Here is a 23,973-nt window from a genome sequence, read left to right on the forward strand (position 1 = left end):
CCCCCTTTGCCTCATGAGTCAATAAAGGCAAAAGGCAACTAACTTAAAGTGAAACTAATACCAAAACTACTGGCGGGCCACGAGTTCACATCCTCTGCAACGAACGATGAGGTGTGATGAACATCAGATGATTGACAGCAACTGAACACACACTCTAATGGACACCCAACTGTCCAATGCTCACTGCACTAGTGCAGCGGCTTAGACAATTTTCACATGATGGCCAGAGCCGAATAAAAATGATTCTGTTGCACTAGTGAGTAGTGAGTGAGTAGTCTTGTTTATTGAATGGTCGGCTACCAAGTGCCAAGTGGAGTGGACCCCAGTGTCTATTTATATACTCGATAGTATTTGGGGTTCACACCCAAACTTATAGCATCCATGTTAATGAAATCTCCAGTTTACAATTTTACCCTACTTGAATTTTCTTTGTTCCCCCCTCTCTTGCAATTTTTTAGGTCAATCAAGGGTTGGGTTTCCCTCCACGAGCACATTTACATAAATAAGTTGATAAGGATTTTTTTTTTTCCTTTTTTTTTTTTTCTTTTTCACATGAACAAGGTTTAAAGTATGGGGTGAGAATGATGGAATCGGCTGACCCTGATTGCATTAATGTTTGATTATAAAGCATTTCCTTTTAAATTTATCACAAATTTACTTAGAATTTTGTTTCTTAACAATTTTTTTAACAGATTCGAATTTAAATCAATGGATGCCGATCCAATGTTTAATTCTTTATTTTTAAAACTTACATGTGATAGGTCAGTTAAGAACATGGTTTTTTGGTTTAGGATCAGCCGTATTGATAGCGGTTGAGATAGATCTCAATACCTTGTCGATCCAAGATTGAACATCATATCGGTATCAAGGGAAAATCATTAAAAAATTAATTTTTTTAATGAAAAAAAAAAGGTAAAAAAGGGATAATATTGATCATTAAGATTGATATCATATTGATATCAGCCGAAATTGATATCAATAACAATATCAATAACTAAATTGTTGATTGAGAAGACATTTTGTCGAAGGATATATCCCAAAGACCCCAACTGACTTACCAACATCCAGCTTCCCTATGCAAGTCTAAAGAGTCCAACAACCCAAAAGCCTGTGTTCGCATTCCTGGCCATAGAGAACGCTTAATCCAGGTAACTGAAATTTTGTTAGAAATTAATTTGACCGATACAAGTTTAATAGGGTCTAATCCTATATTTTATATAATTAATAATTAAATATCTAAATCATCCTTCCAAGTAGCAATTAGAAATATCTAATGGGAGAAACTTTTGCTGCAAATTAAAGGAATACCTGAAAACTTAAGGAGGGAAATGACGTTAAGAGAGGACCACAATTGCGTCCCGCTACGTTTGGCTCCATGGGATAGATTTTGGTTTTTGGGTAGAAAACGTAAGGGAGTTGTTCAGACATTCAAATTTAAAAAATAAATTAAATAATGGGCTGGAGGGAGAAATGACCAATAAGAGTAAAGGAAGAGGCCAGATAGGAGTAGAGAGAGAAATAAGAAATTTAAGAGAGAGAGAGAGAGAGAGAGAGAGAGGTTGGGCCTTGGGCATATACGGATAGACAATCCAATGATTCCTTTAGCTTAGTTGAGAATATCCACACAGAGACTCCATTAAAAATCTCAGATTCCTTGAGGAGCTTTCCAATTTCATCACAACACTAAACAATCATTCATCCGAAGCAATTACAAGCTATAAACATCATGATTTCTCATTCTATAAATCCTACCTTTACCCTTTCCAATACTCCGACTTCTTTTTCATCTCTTCCTTCTCAGTCTTCTTCTTCTCTTCCCACTTTCTCTGCTACGGTTACTGCTTCTTCTCATCTCTCGTCTTCACCAAGAAGACGTTGCCGTCTCTTCTGCAATCAGAAGCGTCTCCTGCGATTCGTTGAAACAAGAGGGAGTAGGATAAGAAGCGCAGAAGATATTCCAAGGAAGAAGATGGCAATTGCAGAAATTAGAGAAGTAGATGAGGAAGGATCACCTCCTCTTTTGAACGAAATTGAAGGTTCTTCAAAGCCTCGCCGCATCGCTCTCTTTGTAGAGCCTTCTCCTTTTGCGTGAGTGTCTCTTTTGCTTTCTTTTGAGCAAGATCCTTGTTTTCATTTTATTTTAAATTTCAATATTCTTTAGTTTTGACTGTCACACATTGGCGTTTCTTGAATTTAGCTTTCATCCATTTGATCTTATAGTTGCTTGACTCTGCAATTAGACTAATTTCACCTCCCCTCATGCTTATGGCTGCAATATTGTCAGTTATGTAGGTCAAGTGTTTGTTATTTATTTATTGATTATTCTCATTGTTGAGAATTTTGTTGTAAGATACAGCTTCTGTGGTTTCGCTTCATGTTCCAAAATTTTTTTTGCAAGTTTGTCTAGTTCTGATTATAATTCATTATGTAGTTTTCATTAGTTTCATTTGCATTATAGTTTCTACTGTAATTACAGGTTTTGTGCATCGCATTACATTAGGTAATAGCTGTTTCCAGTTGTCTGTGATTAGCTAAATGGTTACTTCTATTTCATTGTTTTCTTTTCCTGTAAAATTGCTTTAATTTTACACCTATATTTGTAAGTTAGTAAAGTTGGAATCTGTAGGTCCTATAAGTATGATAATTAGGAATTTTTCTCCTCTCTATCTGGTTCATGACACCCACCATATGTTTGTGGAAAATTTGAATGGAAAATAAGTTTCATTCACTTCTTGTTTGTTCATTTAAGCATTACATAATTAAGACTGACATTGACACAAATTAATATTCAAATTGCTGAAGAAATATTGATTCTTTCTTAAAGACGTGTTTTAGAATCTTTCTCTGCAGGTATAGATCTTGGTGATCTAACCCTGATGCCATTTGCCAGCATTGCTTTTCCAAGCATTTGCAGTTTCTATTCATGCTTTATTAGTTCAAAAAGTTTGGAATATGCCTTAAGTCAGTGACATTAATGGCGATGGTAATCAATTCTGCATCTGGGAGAGAGGGAATGATAAGATAGTCATTACTTCTTGCGTTTAAAGAGTAGCATCTCTAAGTTGATATAATAATTAAGAAGAGTATCATGTGTTGGTTGATGTGATAAACATAGAAGAAAGTTTTGTATAACAAAATACTCTGGTCAGCATTTCCATATTCTTCTTAAGAATTTTTTTAATCATCAGTGAGATGAATTGATGAATTATTAATAAGAGATTAAGGAGATACTAAATGAGACTTTCCAAAGGCATGCTTGGCCAGTTGATTTGGAAAGATTGTCAGATTTCAGAGCAGAGATGGCAAGGCTCAAATTTCTTGAATTACCAGAATCTAAAGGCACATAGCTTTATATTCATATATCCCATAAACTCTATACATTTCCCCAAAAATCAAATATTTTTTTCATCATTAGTCTCATGCACTGATTTGGGAACACAATGCGACACAAGTGTCTGCAATTCTGGAAGTTTTGTTTAGGGTGAAGAAGCTTCCATTTTTTTTCCCCTCTCTTTATAGTTGCTTACTCTTTGGAAAAATATCTGCATTCCACTGACAATAGCTGGTAATTTTGCAGATATGTGTCTGGATACAAAAATCGGTTTCAGAATTTCATCAAATATCTGCGTGAAATGGGAGATGAGGTGAATGATTTATTTTCCTGCAGTTCGATGATATTGTTTCTTAAATTTTGGATACCATTTGGCCAAAGGATGATCAAATTGAAGAACTTTTTTTGGCACATTTTTCCTATCAAATAAATTTGAAAGGACTTGATTTCAAATTTGGGACACTATCTTTTCAACAAGCGCTTGGATCAATGGTCTACTCATTTATGGAGTGGTTTCCAAAGCTTCCATCTGCCCCCTTCTCTGTGAAATGAATGATTGGTTTTCAGCTTGATTCTGGGCATTTTGAACATAAATCCTATTCCTTTGCAGAAATGGATCCACATAATTTTCTGAAATTTGGTTGTGTGATGAATTGTGTAGGTCATGGTTGTAACAACTCATGAAGGAGTACCCCGAGAGTTTTATGGAGCAAAGTTAATTGGATCAAGGAGGTAACTTCAACTACATATATTCAAATTACTTGACATTAGTTTCCATGTTTTTCTTCTTTTGTCTTAAAGTTTCATCCGTTATTTAATTTTCACCAATCTCAATTTAACCACCATTTATTACCAACTAGGATTGGAAATTTTTAGCAGATCCTTTTATAGTCTATACCAATTCTTTTTTATTTAATCGACAACACCAAAAAAGATTCATTAATAGAAATTTTAGGCCCAAGTGCCCAACGTGGTCATGGTTAGAAGAGATTTTATAGACTCAATATGTGAAAATTGAGATTGTTTCTTAATAGCGGTTCAAGTAGTGAAAAAACTCCGGGGCTTGCTCATTAAACATTGAGCCATGTTGAAGTTTCAAATTCTGACCTAGTGATTGAGAAAATGGTTTGGCCTTTGTAAACTTTAAAAAGGAATAGAGTTGTGTTGCAATTGTAAACTTTAAATGGGAATAGAGTATATTATAGTGTCTATATCCAAATTCAGTGGCTTTGATGTTTAAAAAAACAGAAGGTATTTTTAGCTATTGCATTGAAAAACATGAGGAATTTTGGTAATGTGACAGTAAATTTATTGTGCCTTGGCATCCTTCTTAGTTGCTTTCAAATCAGTTCTTGTTGATGTTTTAAGTTAGATGCAATGAAATCAATTCTGTTTTCAGTTACTGGTTTTGTTTTTCATATGATGGCTTCAATTTGTGGTTAATCTCTCCAATTATTGGGCTTCTTCATCTGGTTTTTTCTTAACATTCTTCTTCCTAACGGCTCCCAAATCTTTTGCAGCTTCCCCTGCCCCTGGTATCAGAAGGTGCCCCTTTCGCTAGCACTCAGCCCTAGAATAATCTCAGAGGTAGCCAATTTCAAGCCAGACATAATACATGCATCGTCGCCTGGAATAATGGTATTTTTCTAGTAAACTTGTTGATTGCCAAAAATAGAAAAAAATCACTTTGTTTTTATAGCTGATATAATGTCAACTCTCACAGGTATTTGGAGCTCTGATCATATCGAAACTACTCTGTGTGCCTATTGTGATGTCGTATCACACTCATGTCCCAGTGTGAGTCTTCGATCGTTTGTGATAAATTTCTTACTAGAGTTTCACATGGGCTTGAATTGGCCCAGGCCATCCAAGTCCAACTGCTACCATGAAGAATTTCTTTTGGCCTGACCCTGTACTCTGTACTTATTCACCCTGTTCCTCTGAACCTAATAGCAGTGATATAATGTATTGGTTCTGTGGTCCCACACCCAAGACACTCCCTATATTCTATTTTCCCCTAAGTTGAGCCACTGTTTCTTTTTATTTGTTGTATTTAAGTGCCGCCAACCTTTATCCGTAGAAGTTAATTTTTCCAAGTTTTGAAGAGTATAGCTTTGTTTATATTTCAATTAGATCAATGTCTCGCTTCTTTATAGAGTATAAACTGACTATTGTTATGGTGCCTGCAGATATATCCCAAGATACACCTTTAGTTGGTTGGTGAAACCTATGTGGTTAATTATAAGTATGTTTTCCCTATCTGAAGATGCATTCTTGATATTCATATTGGTTGGCTCCTAAACTATTGTGTTCTTTTCAGAGTTTCTTCACAGGGCTGCTGACCTTACTCTCGTACCTTCTGCTGCCATTGGAAGGGATCTTGAAGCAGAGCGTGTAACAGCAGGTCGATATGTCATCCTATTCCTAGCTATGTTTCTTGTACAGCTACTGTAGAGGAGCACTTTCTACATGTGTATTTTTGTTTTCCATGTTATGTCAGATAGGCAAAATGACCCTATTATATTATGCCCAGGACTTGTTTTACTCATGTCTCTACTCCTTAAAAATCAAACCATTTCTATGTTTCCAATTACAATTTAGTCTCACATCTATACAATTACACTGTTCAAACTCCAGTTGCTCCAGCCTGTAAAATTATAAATCTTCAGCCCTTTATGATGTATGCTAACAATGATATACATTATCAGACTCTCTGACCTATCAGATTTTTTATAGATCATCTCAATCAAATCCGGATGCCTTTTTATTTCTAACTTGCAAACTTATGTATCCTATATATCACAAAATTTGAGTACCACACATCCTCGCACATATTTAATTACAATCTCTTATCCTTGTTTATTTGTGTTTTCCCTGCTTGCTTACATGTTTCTTTTTTCCTTGTGTCCTTTTCTCCAGCTAATAAGATACGACTCTGGAACAAAGGTGTTGATTCTGAAAGCTTTAACCCCCGCTTCCGTAACTATAATATGCGTGTAAGACTAAGGTATTGTACTTGCCGTCTGTTTCCTTTCTAACTCATCTCAGAAAGGACTGTGCCCCTAAATTCTTCTTCCCTCTGATGTTTAACTAGCAATGGAGAACCTGAGAAACCACTGATAATCCATGTTGGAAGGCTAGGAGTTGAGAAGAGCTTGGATTTTCTAAAGAGGTTAGTTTATTTTGGTTTTGAATGATCAGATTCTTTTCCTTTGGTTATTGACTTTGTTCCAGATATATGACAGCCCCATTGTTTGTTGGTTTCTATTGTTTTGTTCATATTTCAATAAAATGAAAAATCATTTACTTACACAATTGAAACTAATCTGTCCAACCATACTTATCATCTCTCTCTATTAAGAGAATCCAAAATCGATGCAGAAGTTTGTTATAGCCCAAAAAAAGGTTTTAAAACTTCCAGACGCCTTGGTTTAAAGTCAGCTATTTGGATGATTACGTCTCCAATCTAAGTACTGTCATTTCTTAATCTCTAAATACTTTCATTTCTCAAGTTCTTTAGAAGCTGATTTAAGGTCTTTACCAATTGGAGCTCAATTATGTTTCTGTAGTAGTCGTCCTGATTCAATTGAGTCTACCGGAGAATTAATTTTCTTTTCTCTTTGTTTCTGTATTTTTTTTCCATGGGATCAGTAGCTCTAGTTGATTCTGTTTCTGTGTATCTGGTTAACATCTGAATCCTTGACTGAACAGGGTCATGGAAAGGCTTCCAGAAGTGCGGATTGCTTTTATAGGAGATGGACCATATAGGTATGCTATTCTGCCTCTCAACTAATGTTAAAATTGATGACCCATGGACATTTCCTTCTAGACGACAAACCAGACTTCGTCGGAAGTTTGAATAATAAAAGTGCAAATTAAAAATGTTGGATGAATTTTCTTAATATACTATTTCTATCATGAGAAAGTCTAGCTGGGGCCCATCATAGGGTGGGTTTATGCCGAGGATGGGTCAATGCATGAAACTGCAAATTCTTGTGCAGATGTGATTTGGTGCCCATTAAAGCCTTTGTTTACTTTCTATCATTTTTGCAAACAAAATTCATGAAAGCCTGAATAGGATTTCCTGTGCCCCACACGATCGTGTTCTCGAAAACCCTTAAAGCATTCCTTTTCATTTCCTGTTGACAAAGTCCTTTTCTTTGCTGCTGTGGCAGGGGGGAACTCGAAGAAATGTTCTCTGGCATGCCTGCAGTATTCACAGGAATGTTGCAAGGAGAGGAACTCTCCCAGGCATACGCTAGTGGAGATGTATTTATGATGCCTTCTGAATCAGAGACCCTTGGACTTGTTGTCTTAGAGGCCATGTCATCAGGAGTTCCAGTGGTGGCAGCTCGGGCTGGGGGTGTACCGGACATAATTCCGGCAGATCAGGAGGGAAAAACAAGCTTCCTTTTTAATCCAGGAGATATTGAGGACTGCATGAGCAAATTGATACCTCTATTGTCCAGCCAAGAGCTGAGAGAAACCATTGGAAAAGCTGCACGTGAAGAGATGGAGAAGTATGATTGGCGAGCAGCCACCCGTACAATAAGGAATGAGCAATACAATGCTGCAATTTGGTTTTGGCGAAAGAAAAGAGCACAGCTACTGAGGCCAATACAATGGTTGATGAGAAGAATTTTCCGCTCACCAGAAGTTAACTATGCATGATACTAGGTTCTCTCCAGGGCTCAAAAGCTTGACTGTACAAAGTTTCTTGGTCTAGAATGAAACCGTTTAAGAATGCAACGGCTGTTGGTTGCTTGTATGCTTATAGTCCATGGCTGTTAGTTGCATGATTTTACGCATGCAGTGTTGTATATTCAGGTTGGATACATAATTATGTCATTTGTGAGCTGTTTCAAGGCCTTCAATTGATTGTTTCAGATCGCAGTTGAAATAAACATGAAAAAGTCAAGTTAGGTCAACCTGTATATTGTTCTGTGAATGTCTTATTCTTTTTTCTTTTTTTTTTCTTTGGGGGTGTGGGGGCTATGGCACTGACAAGAAACTGATGCAATGGGCTCTCTCTCCCTCTTTTTAGCCCAGGTAATGAATATAAAAACTTGCCCCTTCCCTTGTAGTTTGTCGAAATTATACGTGAATCCAAGGGTTTGAACGAATTACGTCCCCCTTCCCTAGCACTGACAGTGTGAGTATACTATTAATTTTAAACAACAAAAGACCATATTACCCTTTAATGGAAAAGATTTTCATCCATACCTTCGGAATCTCAACTTTTTTCCCTACTTCTTTGACCCTCCCCTGATGATCTGATCATCACTGCAGTCGTCGTTGGCAATTGCGTAATCGTCGTCCACGCTCACACCCTCTATCGCTCTCGCCCCATTTGTAACCTCTGTCCTTTGGGCCCTTCAGCCACTCCACCGTGATATCCTCACCCATGAACCCTCTAATTCCAACCTCATCCTCTCTGTCGGAGACTGTCAGAGCCGCATTGCTCTCTGAGACTTCCGCCTACGTCTCGTTCTTCTTTGGATGGAGTTCGACCCTTCCACGGATAAAGCCAAGCTCGACATTCAGGATCTTTGCTGTGTACATGCCCGTCGTGCTGATTCTTGGCCTTTAGCCTCCATTATTTGCTCCTCTCTCCTTGCCCTACGGAACACCTCCACCGGTCGCTGCATCTGGAAATATGACGCTTCCCTTGAATTATTGTCCTGCATTCGCCGTGATCCCTTCGATTCCAGGCATTTTTGAGCCTTGGGGCTCAAGGGGTTCTTATTGTCCCTTATGGTCCTTGGGGACGGTGACGATGATGTTGTTATCAAGCAGCACCGGATCCCGACTGCTGGTGATTGTAGTGAGCTGCAGAAATTTGAGAGAGACGTGGTAATGGTGTCTCCTAGCAAACTACTTCTACCCAAGGCACCACCCCCTCCTCGTCATCACCGTCATCATCATCGTCCCCCTCTTCCATACCTCTACAAACCACTACAACCACATCCACCAGCATCACCCAAGGCACCATACAAGCCACCTCCACTTTGTTAGACAAGAGGCTCCATCAGAGCACTCATCGGAGCATCCATCGGGTGACCCATTACACCATCAGTCCAATGTAAAGGGTGTTACGTAACTTGTTCTGTTAGTAAGAATTAGGGGCAGTACTTGTAATTATTAGTTTCTTCATGGGCTGTAATCTAACTCTATCTTAGTATATATAATACCATTGATCTTAGGGTTCTACTCAATGTTGGTGAGAGACCTGTTCATCTTCTCTAAACCTTTTATGGTATCAGAGCCTTAGAAGAGGTGACTTCTCAAGAAACGAAGAAGATGAAAATGGCGGCAGCAAATTCAAGCTTGTCATCCATGTTTCCATATCGAAGTTCCTTTAATGTGCGGAACTTTGGGACGATCAAGCTCACACAAGACAACTTTCTCCTATGGGAAACTTAGATGCTGTCTCTGATTGAGAGTTAAGATCTGATTGGCTTTGTCAATGGTAAGTGTTCACCACCTGATCAAGAGATTAAAATCGCAGAAGGAACAAAGGCTGTGAATCCAGACTATATGTCTTGGATTCGGACAGATCGACTCATCAAAGCTTGGATCACTGGAACTCTATCTGAGGGAGTTCTTGGACTTGCAGTAGGAGCTTGATCGGCCTTAGATCTCTGGAATACCTTGTCCAATGCGTTTTCACAAGCATAAGAGGCTTGAGAGTTCGAACTGCTATCAAGATTGCATTTCTTGAAAAAGAAAGATTCCATATCTTTATCCTCATATATGATCGACTTCAAGAGACTCTGTGATTAGCTCAGTTCAATTGGAAAACCTATTCCGGATCAACGCAAGGTCTTTATTGCTTCTAATGAATCTTGGATCTGCATACGAGAACTTTGCTACTACGATGCTGAAACCTCCCGTACCTTGCTATGCTGATTTAATACCTCTTCTCCAAAGTCATGAATTGCGCAATCGAGGCTATTCCTCAGATACTCTAAAACCTCATCTTGCATTTCTTGGAGAGAAGAATATCAACCAATTTAACAGGAACAACAGGGGGCATGGATCTAGTTCGTTTCAGCGTGGCCAACGGAATGATTTCTCTTCTCAGGGCAGAGGCTTTGTTCAGAACACCAGGTCGAACCAGAGTGATGGAAAGGAAAATAGATCTGAGATTACAAAGGATCAAACACATCAACAACAACAACAACAAGGATTCAAAGGAAATGAGTCTCGGTCTCAGATTAGATGTCAGATTTGTAAAAATTGGGTCATCGAGCTCTCAAATGCTAGGGACGGTTTGATAACAACTACCAATCCACTGAGATACCACAAGCTCTAGCTGCTCAACAAGTGAGCAATTCTCAAGACTCTGCTTGGCTCCCTGATACAGTGGCAATAGCTCATATCACTGATACACCAGGTATGCTACATTCTTTAATACCTTACAAGGGATCAGACACAGTGATGGTGGGTAATGGGGCTCAACTTCCTATTACTCATGTTGGTGAATGTAATATTGTTCTCTACCCCTGAAGAATGTTCTGTTGGTTCCTTCTGTCAAAAAGAATTTACTATCAGTGTCTCAACTTACAAATGATTTTCCCTGCACGTTTGAGTTTGACCACAATGGTTTTGTCATTAAGGATCTTCAAACACAGAAGATTTTGGCATCGGGGAGTAAGCAAGGAGGTTTATATGCTATGTCTACTCAATCTGAAGATTTGCAAATGAGGGCATACTTTTCTTCCAGGTTTAGATCTGCTACTGAAGATGTGTGGCACCAGAGACTTGGTGTCACACCCCACTCTCACAGAACCGAGCCGGTGACTAAGTTGACTCCGGTTAACTCACAAACCTGCTAGGATCAGTATTGCAGTAACCACAATACAACATACACCTACTAAACTAAAATAAGACCAGTATTTCCAGCGGAAGACCTATTCATAATAATACCTATAATTGTTCCCCAAATACTTGATACCCAAATTTAGTTATAAAATTTATATACATTTGGGCCCGAAGGCATGATATATATACAAAAATATAACAATTTAAGCATTAAGTCATCAAAAGGGTACATCAAAAGAATAAAAAAGAATCACTCTAGAGTTATTGCTGTTATGCAGCACATTCCTCACACATGCAATCAACACTGTGCTTGAACATATCAGGGACCCACCAGTCCTCAGAGGGAAACTCCACAGTGGGACTCGGCTCTTGATCTTCAGGCGGGTAACTTGTAAAATCACCTAAAAAGAGTTGTGCACATAGGGTGAGCTCACTAGCCCAGTAAGTGGAAAGGAAGGCCACACAAACTGTCACAATACAAATGAACATATATGTATGCAATTCATTTTAATCTTATTCACCTAAACAACATTATTAGGTCATAGGCTACGTGCTACTCGCAACCACAGTGCACGTATGCCCCAGGTACGAGCCGCAAACCCCATCCCGTGATACGCTCATAGAGTTGTCAGAGAAGGCCCATCGTTGGTACTGAAATTTAAATGCAAGTCGACTCCCAACAATTTAAATGATAAAAACTAAATGAGTGACTCCACCCGAAATAAAAGCAGTACGATCGACCCTCTAAATATACCACCGGGGATACCGACTGTCCTAGCGATCAGTCGTGCGTACTTTTAACCGCTACAGGAGTTCGACAATCGTAACACGATACTTTCCCCCAATGGTAACCCAACAGGTAAACCTCTGTTAGGAAGGGTCATAGCACAAAGGGGTTTATCAATCTTAGCTGCATACCTCTATATGAGCATAGTATGATTACACGATGGCACCGTGTCCCATTCCACGAGCCACAATGTACTCATTTCCAAGTCGACTATGATATCTAATCTAGCATGCATATCATGTCCTCATGACATTTCCTCCATCACATACATCAAGACATAATGAATATTTAAACATAAAACAAAGCATAGCATATTATATAAATGCACATTCAATGCGTGATATGGCATACATGATGTCTAGTCTACACATAAGTGACATGATGACATGGCTAGACTAACACATATTAAGTGATGCATAAATACTCTGAAATTAAATCAAAGTCCACTTCTCACTTACTTGTATAAGCAAGCGGTGCTTGCACCCGTTACGTAAGAGATCCGATGTGTGGGTACGTGTATAACGAGTGTAACATATCATAACCATAATGATTGATCATTTCACTATTTTGGAGTCAAAATCATCATGATTGAACACTAAAATCGGGTTTAGAATCATAAATGGGGGTTACCCATCAAATTTGGACCCATTCTGGGTATTCTGGCATGACAGGTGGGTATGAGTCCAAGACAGGCAGGTCTGGGTCTACTGATTTTATACCTGCCGGTTATGCCAGAGGCTCAAGACTGAGCTCAGGGCACACAGGTGGGTCTGAGACCCGCCTGTGACACCCCCAATCATAAAACGGGATTTTACTGTCATCTTCCCATCTTCTCTTCAGCTTGGGGAACTTGTTTGGGGTCGATCCGGCGGCGCCAATCCCTCATCTAAGGTCCACTCATACATCCACAACCTATATCTAAGATCAAATCAAAAGAAAAATTGGGATTCTTACCTCTTTTCTCAAGAACACTAATGAAACCCCAATTTCACTCCTTTAGCTCAAGAACTCTCAAAAACTCTAGATCTTCACCAACGCTCATTTCAAATCCTTCAAAATCATTGTACACACCTTCCATTAGACCTTAGATTCTATTACCCAAGTAGGATTAGCAAGACTCAAGTGGGTTTTTTTCCCAAAAATCAAAAGAGGGTTTAAGAAAAAGGGGTTTCCTAAGAATCCTTGGAATATGTACACTACCTACCTCAAATCGAAGATCTCGATGAGCTGATCATCATTCCGGCCTCAAAATGCCATGACTCAGCTTTGATGAAACTCTATGGTCGATTCCCTTCTTCTTTCTTCTTTCTTCTTTCTTCTTTCTTCTTTCTTCTTTCTTCTTTCTCTCTCTCTTCTTTACTTTCTCCCATTGACCAACTATCATTAATGAGGGAGAAAGCAATAAATATCTCCCCTTTTTATACCTAGGCCCCAAAAATATCTTTTAGTCATAGGTGGGTGCCACAGGTGGGTATATCTCAGGTGGGTGTCTCAAGTGGGCATATCTCAGGTGGGTATATCAGCCCCCCAATGTCTTACCTTCTAGTCAGCTCATTTGTTAGTGTTCCACTTGGGCTTCAATGGGAATAAACTCCCACACATAATTAAATTACGTAGGTATCCAAAAATACTAATATGTACCTTTACTCCTTGTACATGGCCTCATGGTGCGTGCAAGTGCAAGGCTTGGGTGCACATATTACACTTGGTACCCGCTCGGTCATGTCCGGCCAACCCAAGTTCAAGGTCACTCTTGCTACCATATTTCATATGGCACTTGCATCGGTTCTTCCTGGTTCAGCCCCTGTATGATCAAACCAAGTCAATACGGATAATTAGACCGGGTTTAGAAAGTAGGGTATAACACTTGGACATCCCCAAAGGAAGATTACCCAATTTCTCAAGAATAATGATTTGATTGTTGTTTCTAAGAATTCTGAACACTTGTGCTCTAGTTGTCAGCTTAGTAAGAGCACCAAGCTTCCTTTTATCAGTTCTTTTACTCATTGCACTTCTCCTCTTGAACGGATTCATTGTGACTTGTGGGGGAAAGCTCCTATTCAAAGTGTTCGGAATTTTAAATACTATGCTATCTTTGTTGATGATTTTTCTCGTCACACATGGTTCTATCCACTAAAGCGCAAATCAGGATTTTTTTCAGACTTTTCATCATTTTTAATCTATGGTAGAACGTCAATAAAACACTAAGATTAAGGTGTTTTAGTCTGATGGAGGTGGAGAATTTTCTGATACGAAATTTTTAACTCATCTTAGTGATTGTGGTATTATTCACTATCTTTCCTGCCCAGGTACTCCAGAGCAGAATAGTCAGAATAGTGTGGTTGAGAGAAAGCATCGTCACATTGTTGAGCTAGGATTAGCCATATTATATACTGCTGGTGTTCCTTTTCGTTTCTGGGTGGAAGCCTTCTCCACTGCAGTTTTCTTGATTAATCGATTACCTTCTACAGTCCTTGCTATGAAGTGCCCAATTGCTGTTCTTTTTGGTAGTAAACCAAATTACAGTATGCTTCGTTTGTTTGGTTCATTATGTTATCCTTACCTGCGTGACTATGTTGCCAATAAGTTTGCTCTGCGGTCCTTGCCATGTGTGTTCTTGGGGTATAGTGATAAACACAAAGGGTATCGTTGTTACTATCAATCTACTGGTCAGGTATATATTTCGAGACATGTTGTCTTTGATGAGAAGGTGTTTCCATTTCAACAAGGTTCTTCATCGATTGGGGCATCTTCTGTTGGTTTTGTTGAACAAGACTGTAGTACCTTTGAGCGATGGTTGCAGCCCTCTCCATCATCTCTTCATCAACCTTTTGTTCAACCTGATACTTGCGATGTCATTGGTCCTTGGTCCACTCCTTCTGGTGATACTTCTAATTCAGGTATTTTCCCTATAGCCTTTAATGTTGACTCCTCTGTTTCTGCCTTTGCTCTTCCCTCTTTATCTCAGTCTTTATCTATGGATGCTGTTGTCCCACAAACTCTGTGACACATGAATCAGATTCCTCACAAGTGTTGGCACATCCGGTTGTGCCATGCCCAACTGCTGCTTCACAACCTCATATTGCATCTACCTCACCCCAAAATTCTTCCCCACTTGGTGTAATACCTCTCTCGGTTGCCCAGGTGCCCTCCTCTTCTCTTCCCTTGACTGTTAGTCCCTCTCCTCCCCTTGGCCATCCTATGACCACTCGTAGTAAAGCTGGAATTCGAAAACCAAACCCCAAATATGCCTTGCTGGTTTCTTCTTTATCTACTGAACCAACCTCTGTTAAGGCCGCTCTTAAACACCCTGGTTGGTATGCTGCCATGGTTGATGAGATGGAGGCTTTAGCCCAAAATCAGACCTGGACTTTGGTCCCACGCACACCCTCAATGAATATTGTTGATTAAATGGATTTTTAAAACTAAACTGAGTGCTGATGGCTCATTGGAGCACCTTAAAGCTCGGTTAGTAGCTAAGGGATTTACCCAACGGGAAGGGATTGATTTTGTTGAGACCTTCAGCCCTATCATCAAACCAGGTTCTATTCGTTTGGTTTTGTCCGTTGCAATAGTTCTTCGTTGGGCCCTTCGACAACTCGATGTGAAAATTTTACACGATTTTTTGGACACTCCGATGTACATGAATCAACCACCGAGTTTTGTTGATCCTACCCAGCCGCATGTTGTTTGTTGCTTGTAACGTGCTTTGTATGGCCTCCGTCAGGCGCCACGGGCTTGGTTTGATCGGTTTAGCTCCTTTCTCATTACTTCGGGTTTTGAATGCGGCATTTCTGATTCATCTATGTTTGTGTATCATCATCATGGTCGTTTTTTGGTTCTCCTTTTATATGTGGATGACATTGTTCTCACGGGTAATGACATGGCATTCCCTGATTCTTTTGTTGTTGATTTGGGCTCTCGTTTTGCTATGAAGGACCTGGGCGCCTTACACTATTTTTTGGGGATTGAGGTGTCTACCACTGCCCAAGGCCTTTTCTTATCCCAGGCTAAGTATGCCCATGATATCCTTCCTCGTGCTTATATGGGGGACATCAAGCCCATGTCTACACCCATGGCGCTCCGGTCTGACTCTACTACTTCTAAGTCTTTCCCTGATGTCACTTTATATAGGAGCCTTGTGGGTGCCTTACAGTACCTCACCATAACATGCCCGGATATCTCCTATGCTGTGAATTCGGTTTGTCAGTTTATGCATGCACCAACCATAGCTCATTTTTGTATGGTGAAACGCATCCTTCGTTATGTTCGGGGTATGATTGATCATGGGCTTCGTATTGTATGCTGCAGCTCTCTTCAGCTCTATGCCTTTTCCAATTCGGACTAGGCTGGGTGTCCAGTTATTCGTCATTCTACCACGGGTTTTTGCACTTTTCTTGGTGCTAACTGTATCTCATGGAGTGCCAAGAAGCAACCCATAGTTGCTCGCTCCAGTACGGAGGCCGAGTACTGTGCGATGGCTACTACCACAGCAAAATTGACTTGGTTGTCTTCTCTTCTTCGTGACATTGGCATTCCTCAACTGCAGCCTGTTATGCTGTTTGGTGATAATCTCAGTGCCTTGCATATGACTGTTAATCCTGTGTTTCATGCTCGTACTAAGCATGTTGAGCTTGACTACCATTTTGTTCTTGAGAATGTGGCTCTTGGCTTGCTTGTTACGCGGTTTGTTCCCTCTCATCATCAATTGGCTGATGTCTTCACTAAGCCTCTTGGCCGTCGGGATTTCCTTCATATTTGTATCAAACTGAGGCAGATCAGTCCAATGTAAAGGATGTTACGTAACCTGTTTTGTTAGTATGAATCAGGGGCAGTACTTGTAATTATTTGGTTCGTCATGGGTTGTAATCTAACTCTATCTGAGTATATATAATACCACTGATCTTAGGGTTCTACTCACTGTTGGTGAGAGAACTGTTCATCTTCTCTAAACCTTTTGCTCTTCACCACTACTAAGAAAGGCTTAGAGACAAAATCAGAAGCTTCTTATAGATACTTATTAAAGCCTTAAGATGCTTACCTAGTGTAGATAGGACTAACTACTTAAAAATTAGAACATATCAACACAATTTATGAACATTTTCCTGTTTCACAATTTTTTCTTGCAGGGATGAGGTTTGTTAGGATGGTGAGAACGAATAAAAAGGAGGGTTGGTTGTTGATCTTCTTTGCAATAGAAGGAAAGAGAATCTCCTGTGTGTGATTCTTGTTCTTGCGATAACGTAGTAATAATCATGGAAAGGCTCCGGCCGGGTTGGAAAAGGAAGAAGGGGAGAAGAGATGAGAGAGAGAGAGAGAGAGAAGCTTCATCACGTTCCAGTAAAATAATGTAAGTTGCTGCTATAGCTTCTTACTGTTGATTCGTCAAAGAAAACTAAAATTCTTGAGAGGTTGTAAGAAATGTTACATGTTCAAACACAAACTCATTTATCTTCAGTCTCGTAGGTTTTATCGCGGCAGTGACAGAGACTAAGAAAAGAGGAGGAAGAAAGAAGAGGAAGAAGATGCTATGGTATATAGATAATTTCACGTGTATATATAAGGATATTTTTGGCATTAACATGTATGATATTAGGTGACATCACCAACTAATGGTCCCAATTCCACGGTGACTAACGGATTGGACCTAATTGTAAGAATCTTTCAAACTACTGGGCAGGGAAATGTAATTCGTTCAAACCCTTGAATTCACGTGTAATTTTGGTAAACTACAGGGGAGGGGTGTAATTTTCCCTAAAAACTAAGCATGACACGTGAGGGTCCTATTTAATATTAACAAACTATCTAATATGTTTAATCTTAGGGACCTACCTAATATTGTTATTACTATCCTTTGGGCTTCTAAAACGTGTAATTTGTGATTCCTGCGGTTAGAAGCAGCAACAGAGCTATTACTATCCTTCAGGCTTCTGGAGATCCACCTAAGATTAACACAACGCAGCAGCAACTGTGAAGAAGTTCCAAGCATGAGAGGCAGAACCTGGAGTTAGAAGTGTGGTTGCTGGTTGGCAGTGCTTCCCAACAGTTAGAAAAAGGCTGTTTGGCCAAACATTGTGTGATGAGCGGTTGCTGGTTGAAGGTGATCGAAGGCCAAATGACCCACCCGCTTAATAGTATTTCTGTGGTTACAATGTTAGATCTGGGTCGTCATGAATGCATTGGCAGCGTTTCAAGGTAAATTCCAATGAAAGTTGTTATTGCGTACGTTTTGAAGGACCTCAGCGAAGTAGTGCCGGCACATGTATGCAGGACAATTTCACCAGAATAATCAACAACAAAGAATTTGCATCTCTGCCCCGGCAGCAACAAAGTAGGTCCAAAAGATATTCCGTATGAGAGGTATTTGAGAAATGCCCTGAAGGACTTCACTGAAACAAAGTTGAGTTCTTACCTTGATTTCTAAGGATATAGCTATGATGGGCTGAGTGAAGGTTGTTGATAAGGGTGCTCAGGGAAAGTGACAAAGAAAAATGATTTAAAGAAGTCAATTGATCCTTCTAAGGGAATTCGCTTGCTCAAGTACAGGCTATGATCAGAGGCAAAAATACATCTACCCCTTATCACCTCATTCTTGAAAAGTTTCTCTCGATGAAACAGACGAAGAAGATGCCCATATCTCCAACAATGGAGAAGAGTTGCAAGAGCCACTTCCATGGCAGAAAGAGCACCAGTGGATGCTTCCAAAGAAGAAAAGGACCCCAGAAGTTGTTTCGGCTAAATGGGATTACTGAACCATATGCGTTTGTTATGACTTTAGTAAGAGAATCCGTTTTTTCATAGGACGGGCCAGAGGTTTAAGACCCAACTGGAGTTTGCTGTCAACAAAACTTTCTCTTCTGGATAGTCTGACTCTCATTCTTGTGCATGAGCTTGTATTATGACAGGCTAAGACCTGGTATCGGTTGTCTGAAGGAGCATGCTAGCTCTCAAAGTGACTCCCAACAGGTCCGCTAGGGGTTTAATGACGCCCGTGAGGCAGCAATCACTTCTTGCATGACCTTGGTACCTTGGGGTAGTAATCCTATGGTTCATGCCTCGCTGTGGCTCTACTGTAGTTTGTTTTTGAGATGCACTTTGGGAGCTCAAAATAGCATAACATGGTGGCACTAGTTAGAGGCTCTTGATGACTTAGAGAGGCTCAGAAGCATACAAATGGATGCAGAAATACTGGGGAGATGAAGCATTCACTAGTGAAGTAGGATTTGAAGTGTTGGAAGAACAGAAGCGCCCACATCAATGCGTTGTGGTGACTGGTGGGCGCATGGAAGCTGTTTGGTCAGTCTGAGAAAGGTTCAATGGTGTTTGGTATCTTTTGGCCAAATTTTCCCATTATACGATAAACAAAGGACACATGAACACAGAGACCAGCAATATCTAAAAAATGGTTTGAAAAAGTACATTTATGTGTCACAACTCACAACTTACAACAGGTAGGAGTTAGGACACTGGGCAAGAACTCTCAGATAAGCTCAGCTAGATCTCGTCTACACAAACGAAATCTTCCATGAGGATAACTTCCAGATATTAAATCTATTCAGTCTTCACCTCCATAGTCAGGTTGGAAAGCCTGTTCGAACTCGGCATCCATGATCACCCCATGCATGATATGTACAACGATCTCTCCTTTCCTCAGATCAACCCGTTCTGATGAGACTCTGTTAACAAGCAGCTTCCCCTTGGAGTCCCTTGAAGCATACAATCCAAATCCAGCTATAGATTCCAATGAGATTTCCTTACCCAGAGGTATTGCAACTAAGGGAAGACTACGAGGAACAGTTGAAAAGCCCAGTATACGGGTGAGAACAGCATAGGTATCATTCACATTCTGTTCCCCCAAACTACTGTATGCAGACAGTTTAACATCGCGTTCAAAAGCTTTCTCTGAAGGGAGGAAAATGGTGAATGCAAGATCATCAGGCAACATCTCAACCATCATCTTTCCAAGCTCTCCCAAAGTCTTCTCCTCAGAAACCTCCTTCAATCTCAAAGCCCTATAAGTCCCCAAAGCATTGCTTCCCAGTGACACCTCGGGAAGCCTAAGCACTGAAACAGCAACAACCAACAAGCATGAAACAGAGACAACTACAAATATAAAGGCAATTGAGCTCTTCAGAAAGCTAACTCTTCTAAGATTCTTCAATAACTCCATTAGCAACCTGATTCAAATCAAAGTCACTGTTTGCGGTGCAAGACTAGCAATACTTCCCCACCTCCACTAATGATGTTATCCAAGAAATCCTTCAACTCTTCCGTGCTATTGAATGGAAGAGGAACTGTAAGATCACTATCCAAGTTATACCAAATATCTCCCAACCTTCGCAATGTGACCCAATGCCTACCTCTCCAAAGCCCACCAAACCTCCTGACCGGAATGTTAAGAACAATACCCATTAAACCATCTTCAGTCCCAGTAAGGTCGATCGAAGATACTCCATTACGACGATCATGCCAAACAACCACCTTCCCTTTCCCCTCTAGAGCTGCAATTAGTACGTTTATATCATAGTTTCCAGTGATTGCATTGCGGTGCGGCTTGAAGACTACAGAGAGGGGAGTCCAACGCTCCCTGTTCGGATCGTTAAGGACGAGCTTGTCGGAAATGGCATTTAAATCTGCCGGAGTGAATGTATCCTTTTCCTGAACTAAACCTTTTTTTGTCAAAAATAAATTCTTTGAGACATAAATCTAACTATATTCATCGTCAGAACAAAGGGAATTCGCGAAGAATATTAAACGATAACATTAATTGATATAACGGAAACAACAGATAATAGATTCAAAACTCCAACAGAAATTTCAGCAAAGATTGGGCTAAATTACATCGAATTGAAATCAAGACAGAGAGAAATTATTGGTTTCGAGAAAATTGAATTGAATATACAGAGAAATAAGAAGGAAAAAAAAGAAGGGGACATAAAGTAATATACCTGAAAGAGGTTGTTAAGGGCGTGCAAGAGGCAGAACTGCAATCTCTGTTTCTCGTGATAGATCTGCGTTTCCCCTTCCATATATTCAACGAAGAATTCGAGAAGCAAAGAATTAAGAATACAGATCCGAATCGATGAAGGAGAAGAAGAAGCATGTGATTTGCGAGCTAGGGTTTTGCCCTTTTCCCATTTGCAAGTTAGAGAGGGGCAGAAAAGGAAATGAAGTAGATGGAGGGAAAAAATAAGAAAGCAACGAGTAACGACAACGTATACGCATGCAGCTTCCAACTGTCAGCCTAGAGACCACCTTGATCAACAGAATCAACCCCGTGTACTTTTACACAAATATCCCCATCAGACTCATAGTCATAGAGATTATTAGAGAGAAACTCCTTGCTCCATTGCAGTCTTATGGTTGGACCGTTGGATCCGGGTCCTTCAGTGCGTATCCGATGGTTCATATCACTTGGGATGTGTGTCCAGCTACTACTAGCCATCAGATGCACACTAGAGAAGATCCCCTTACTTCATGGTTCTCCCTAGGTAGGGATATAAATAAATAGTCACAACCTGAATTCAAATATGCATCCATATCTGATTAGGGGTATCCATGTCTGGTTAAAGGATATCCAAATTAAAATCTGAATTATCTAGAAAATAATTATTCAATTCGATTAAATAATTAATTAATGATTTTGATGATTCTTAGGCATATTTTAGAAAATGATGAAAGAGTTAAGACAACCTAGAAATTCTACAAATAACCAATTGACATGGTCACTTATCTCTCTAACCGTTAATAATAGGCACATAAGCCCTATTGGATTTAAAACACCAAATAGAAAAAACGATTAGATTGCATGCCATAAAGCTGATGGTGACATGAGTGATGAGAAAGGCATGCTATCAAAGATGGGCTCTATTTATTCAATAGACAGATTGGAAATAACAAACCTATGGGCAAAACCACATATGCCGCTCACCTAAAGAAATTTTGTCTTCATAATTTTAACATGTTTTAATTAAGAATCCGCCTTTCATCTTAAAAGATTATAGAACACCACGGTTGATGATTGGACTAGCTTGACCACTAAACACAGGATAGATCAACCCCTTTTCAACATATTCCATGATGGTTACATTGTAACTAAGGTACCTAATCCATGATCTGTATATATTTTTAGGCAAAATAATGATGCCCGGCAGCACCTCCCCCTTCTCATATGGGCATTAAAATGACCACCCTACCCTCTCATTGGGTGCCTATGATCGTGTTAGCTCCCATTGACCCGCACTAGTAGGTTTTCAAAAATTTGTTATCTGGTGGATCACCCTAAGCCCAGACAAAAGGGTGGCAAAAAGACCACCTTGCCCACCTAGTTCGATGCGTGGGTGCATTCCCTGGTTGGATCTCCACATTGGTGCAGCGACTAAGCAACCAGCTGGCAATCCCCATTATACCCAGCCTCGATCGTGGATTTCCCAATTTTAACCTAGCCTCTGCAGACTGAAAAGCCCAAACAAAGCAGTGAAATTTCCAGATGGGCCTAATTTAGACCTGGGCTTGTTGGGCCATGTTTGCAATCCTAAACCCAGACACCAGAATGATCTCAAAATACCAAGAGAGAGAGAGGAAAAAAAAAAGTTGAAAGGATAATTTTTTGCCAAAAGTGGCTGCGGATCAGAGAATGGATACACCAAAAAATTGTCACCAATAGAATAATAAAGTTTCAAAGCCCCACATGTTTCACGTATCCATTAAGATTCCAAATATTAGTTTACAATACAAAAAATATTGCTTCCCCTATAGGGCCTACGTACAAATTGCATTACCATTAGTCAAAGTATTATTAATATATTTTACCAAAAGGAAAAGTAACCCTAATATATAATTTATCTCAGTTTTTGAGATTGTGTATTGAACTTTGGATAATTGGAGTAATCAAGTTGTCGTTGCCTTCTTTGTTTCTTTGCTTTTAGTAGTCAAAAACATTTTTCTCTAATTATTCTCTTAAAAGGAAAAAATATATATACCATCATTAATTAGCTATGTTTGTTATATATATATATATATATATATATTGCTAACAAGGAATCTTCAAATTTGTCAAATTTTTGGTTTCAGGTCCAAGAGTAAACCTTGGTTAAAGGTAATCACACTTTATTCATGTAACAAATTAATCAGCCAAGGGAGATTTGAGCTAGAGATGTCTATTAATACATAGTGCCTTTTGACCAACAGAGTTACACCTGTGTTAGGTTTGTTATATATAAAGTTATTTTACAACATTATAATTATAGGGGAAAATATCGTTACCCAATTGTGCACCTCCTCTGCCAAATATATGGTTGTATGAAAAGATTGTCTTGCTTCCCTATTTGGATGCCCTTTTCATATTGGCTTAGGCACTAGCTCAATGACCATGTGACCTGCGAGCAAACTTACACCCATAATTATAATATATCTATTGGGATTTAGGATTTAGGCGGTTATATTTATGCAATTAAACTTTGAAAATTTACCGCGCCACCGCCTAGAGAATGCCACAATAATAAGATCATGTCCTCTGTTTTACCAAATTATTCTCAGATCCCTATACTGTCAATCAATGTTAAGTGTAGTGTTAAAATGACTGTTATACCCTTAGCATTAAAAAAAATCTTCATACTTGAACCCACGTTTTGATTAAAAAAAAAAAGTCAGAATCTCACTTTCATCATCAAATCTTGCAAATTTTTTTCAGTTCTTCTCACTTCCATCGATCATCGATTCAAATCCACAAGAATAACAATGAAGGAAATTAAAGGAATCCAAATATTTCCTAGTTCAAGACCAAGAGAAAAAGGGTTCCTGAATTCGATTCATATAGTATAGTTTCAATCAACAAAATCAATAAAAGAACATAAATGAATGAATAAAGATGGAATAACCGATCTTGTCTCTTGCTTCTCCTCTTCTTCTTCTTTTAGTTTTCTATTTCTTTCTATTTCGTTCTCTCTCTTCTCACCTTGTCTTCTCCTTCTTCTTCTTCTGTTTTCTATTTCTCTTTCCCTTCTCGTTTCTTCGTCTTCTTCTCGCTGCT

At 39.4% G+C, this 23,973-nt stretch overlaps 4 protein-coding genes across 4 annotated transcripts; 2 read left to right on the plus strand and 2 right to left on the minus strand.

Annotated features, from left to right (window-relative positions):
- Positions 1-1,544: 1,544 nt before the first annotated feature.
- Positions 1,545-8,259, plus strand: LOC122087535 (sulfoquinovosyl transferase SQD2-like). Its single transcript, XM_042656696.1, has 11 exons — positions 1,545-2,088; positions 3,578-3,644; positions 3,993-4,063; positions 4,852-4,969; positions 5,055-5,128; positions 5,521-5,576; positions 5,652-5,735; positions 6,251-6,338; positions 6,426-6,503; positions 7,043-7,099; positions 7,507-8,259. The coding sequence occupies exons 1-11, from the start codon at positions 1,727-1,729 to the stop codon at positions 8,000-8,002; spliced, it is 1,551 nt and encodes a 516-aa protein (XP_042512630.1). The 5' UTR covers positions 1,545-1,726; the 3' UTR covers positions 8,003-8,259.
- A 7,566-nt stretch (positions 8,260-15,825) lies between these two features.
- Positions 15,826-18,694, plus strand: LOC122086307 (uncharacterized mitochondrial protein AtMg00810-like). The gene is made up of 5 exons (XM_042655068.1): positions 15,826-16,242; positions 16,291-16,730; positions 17,072-17,078; positions 17,976-18,042; positions 18,561-18,694. Exons 1-5 carry the CDS (start codon positions 15,826-15,828, stop codon positions 18,692-18,694), a joined length of 1,065 nt encoding a protein of 354 aa, XP_042511002.1.
- Positions 18,695-19,315: 621 nt separating this feature from the next.
- LOC122085716 lies at positions 19,316-20,122 on the minus strand. Its single transcript, XM_042654234.1, has one exon. It carries the CDS (start codon positions 20,110-20,112, stop codon positions 19,498-19,500), a length of 615 nt encoding a protein of 204 aa, XP_042510168.1. The 5' UTR covers positions 20,113-20,122; the 3' UTR covers positions 19,316-19,497.
- A 13-nt stretch (positions 20,123-20,135) lies between these two features.
- Positions 20,136-21,116, minus strand: LOC122085717 (josephin-like protein). The gene is made up of 2 exons (XM_042654237.1): positions 20,891-21,116; positions 20,136-20,600 (listed from the first exon to the last, which is right to left on the minus strand). Exons 1-2 carry the CDS (start codon positions 20,969-20,971, stop codon positions 20,136-20,138), a joined length of 546 nt encoding a protein of 181 aa, XP_042510171.1. The 5' UTR covers positions 20,972-21,116.
- Between the last annotated feature and the right edge of the window lie 2,857 nt (positions 21,117-23,973).

This window comes from Macadamia integrifolia, chromosome 8 (assembly GCF_013358625.1).
Source record: "Macadamia integrifolia cultivar HAES 741 chromosome 8, SCU_Mint_v3, whole genome shotgun sequence".
NCBI classification, from domain to species: Eukaryota; Viridiplantae; Streptophyta; class Magnoliopsida; order Proteales; family Proteaceae; genus Macadamia; species Macadamia integrifolia.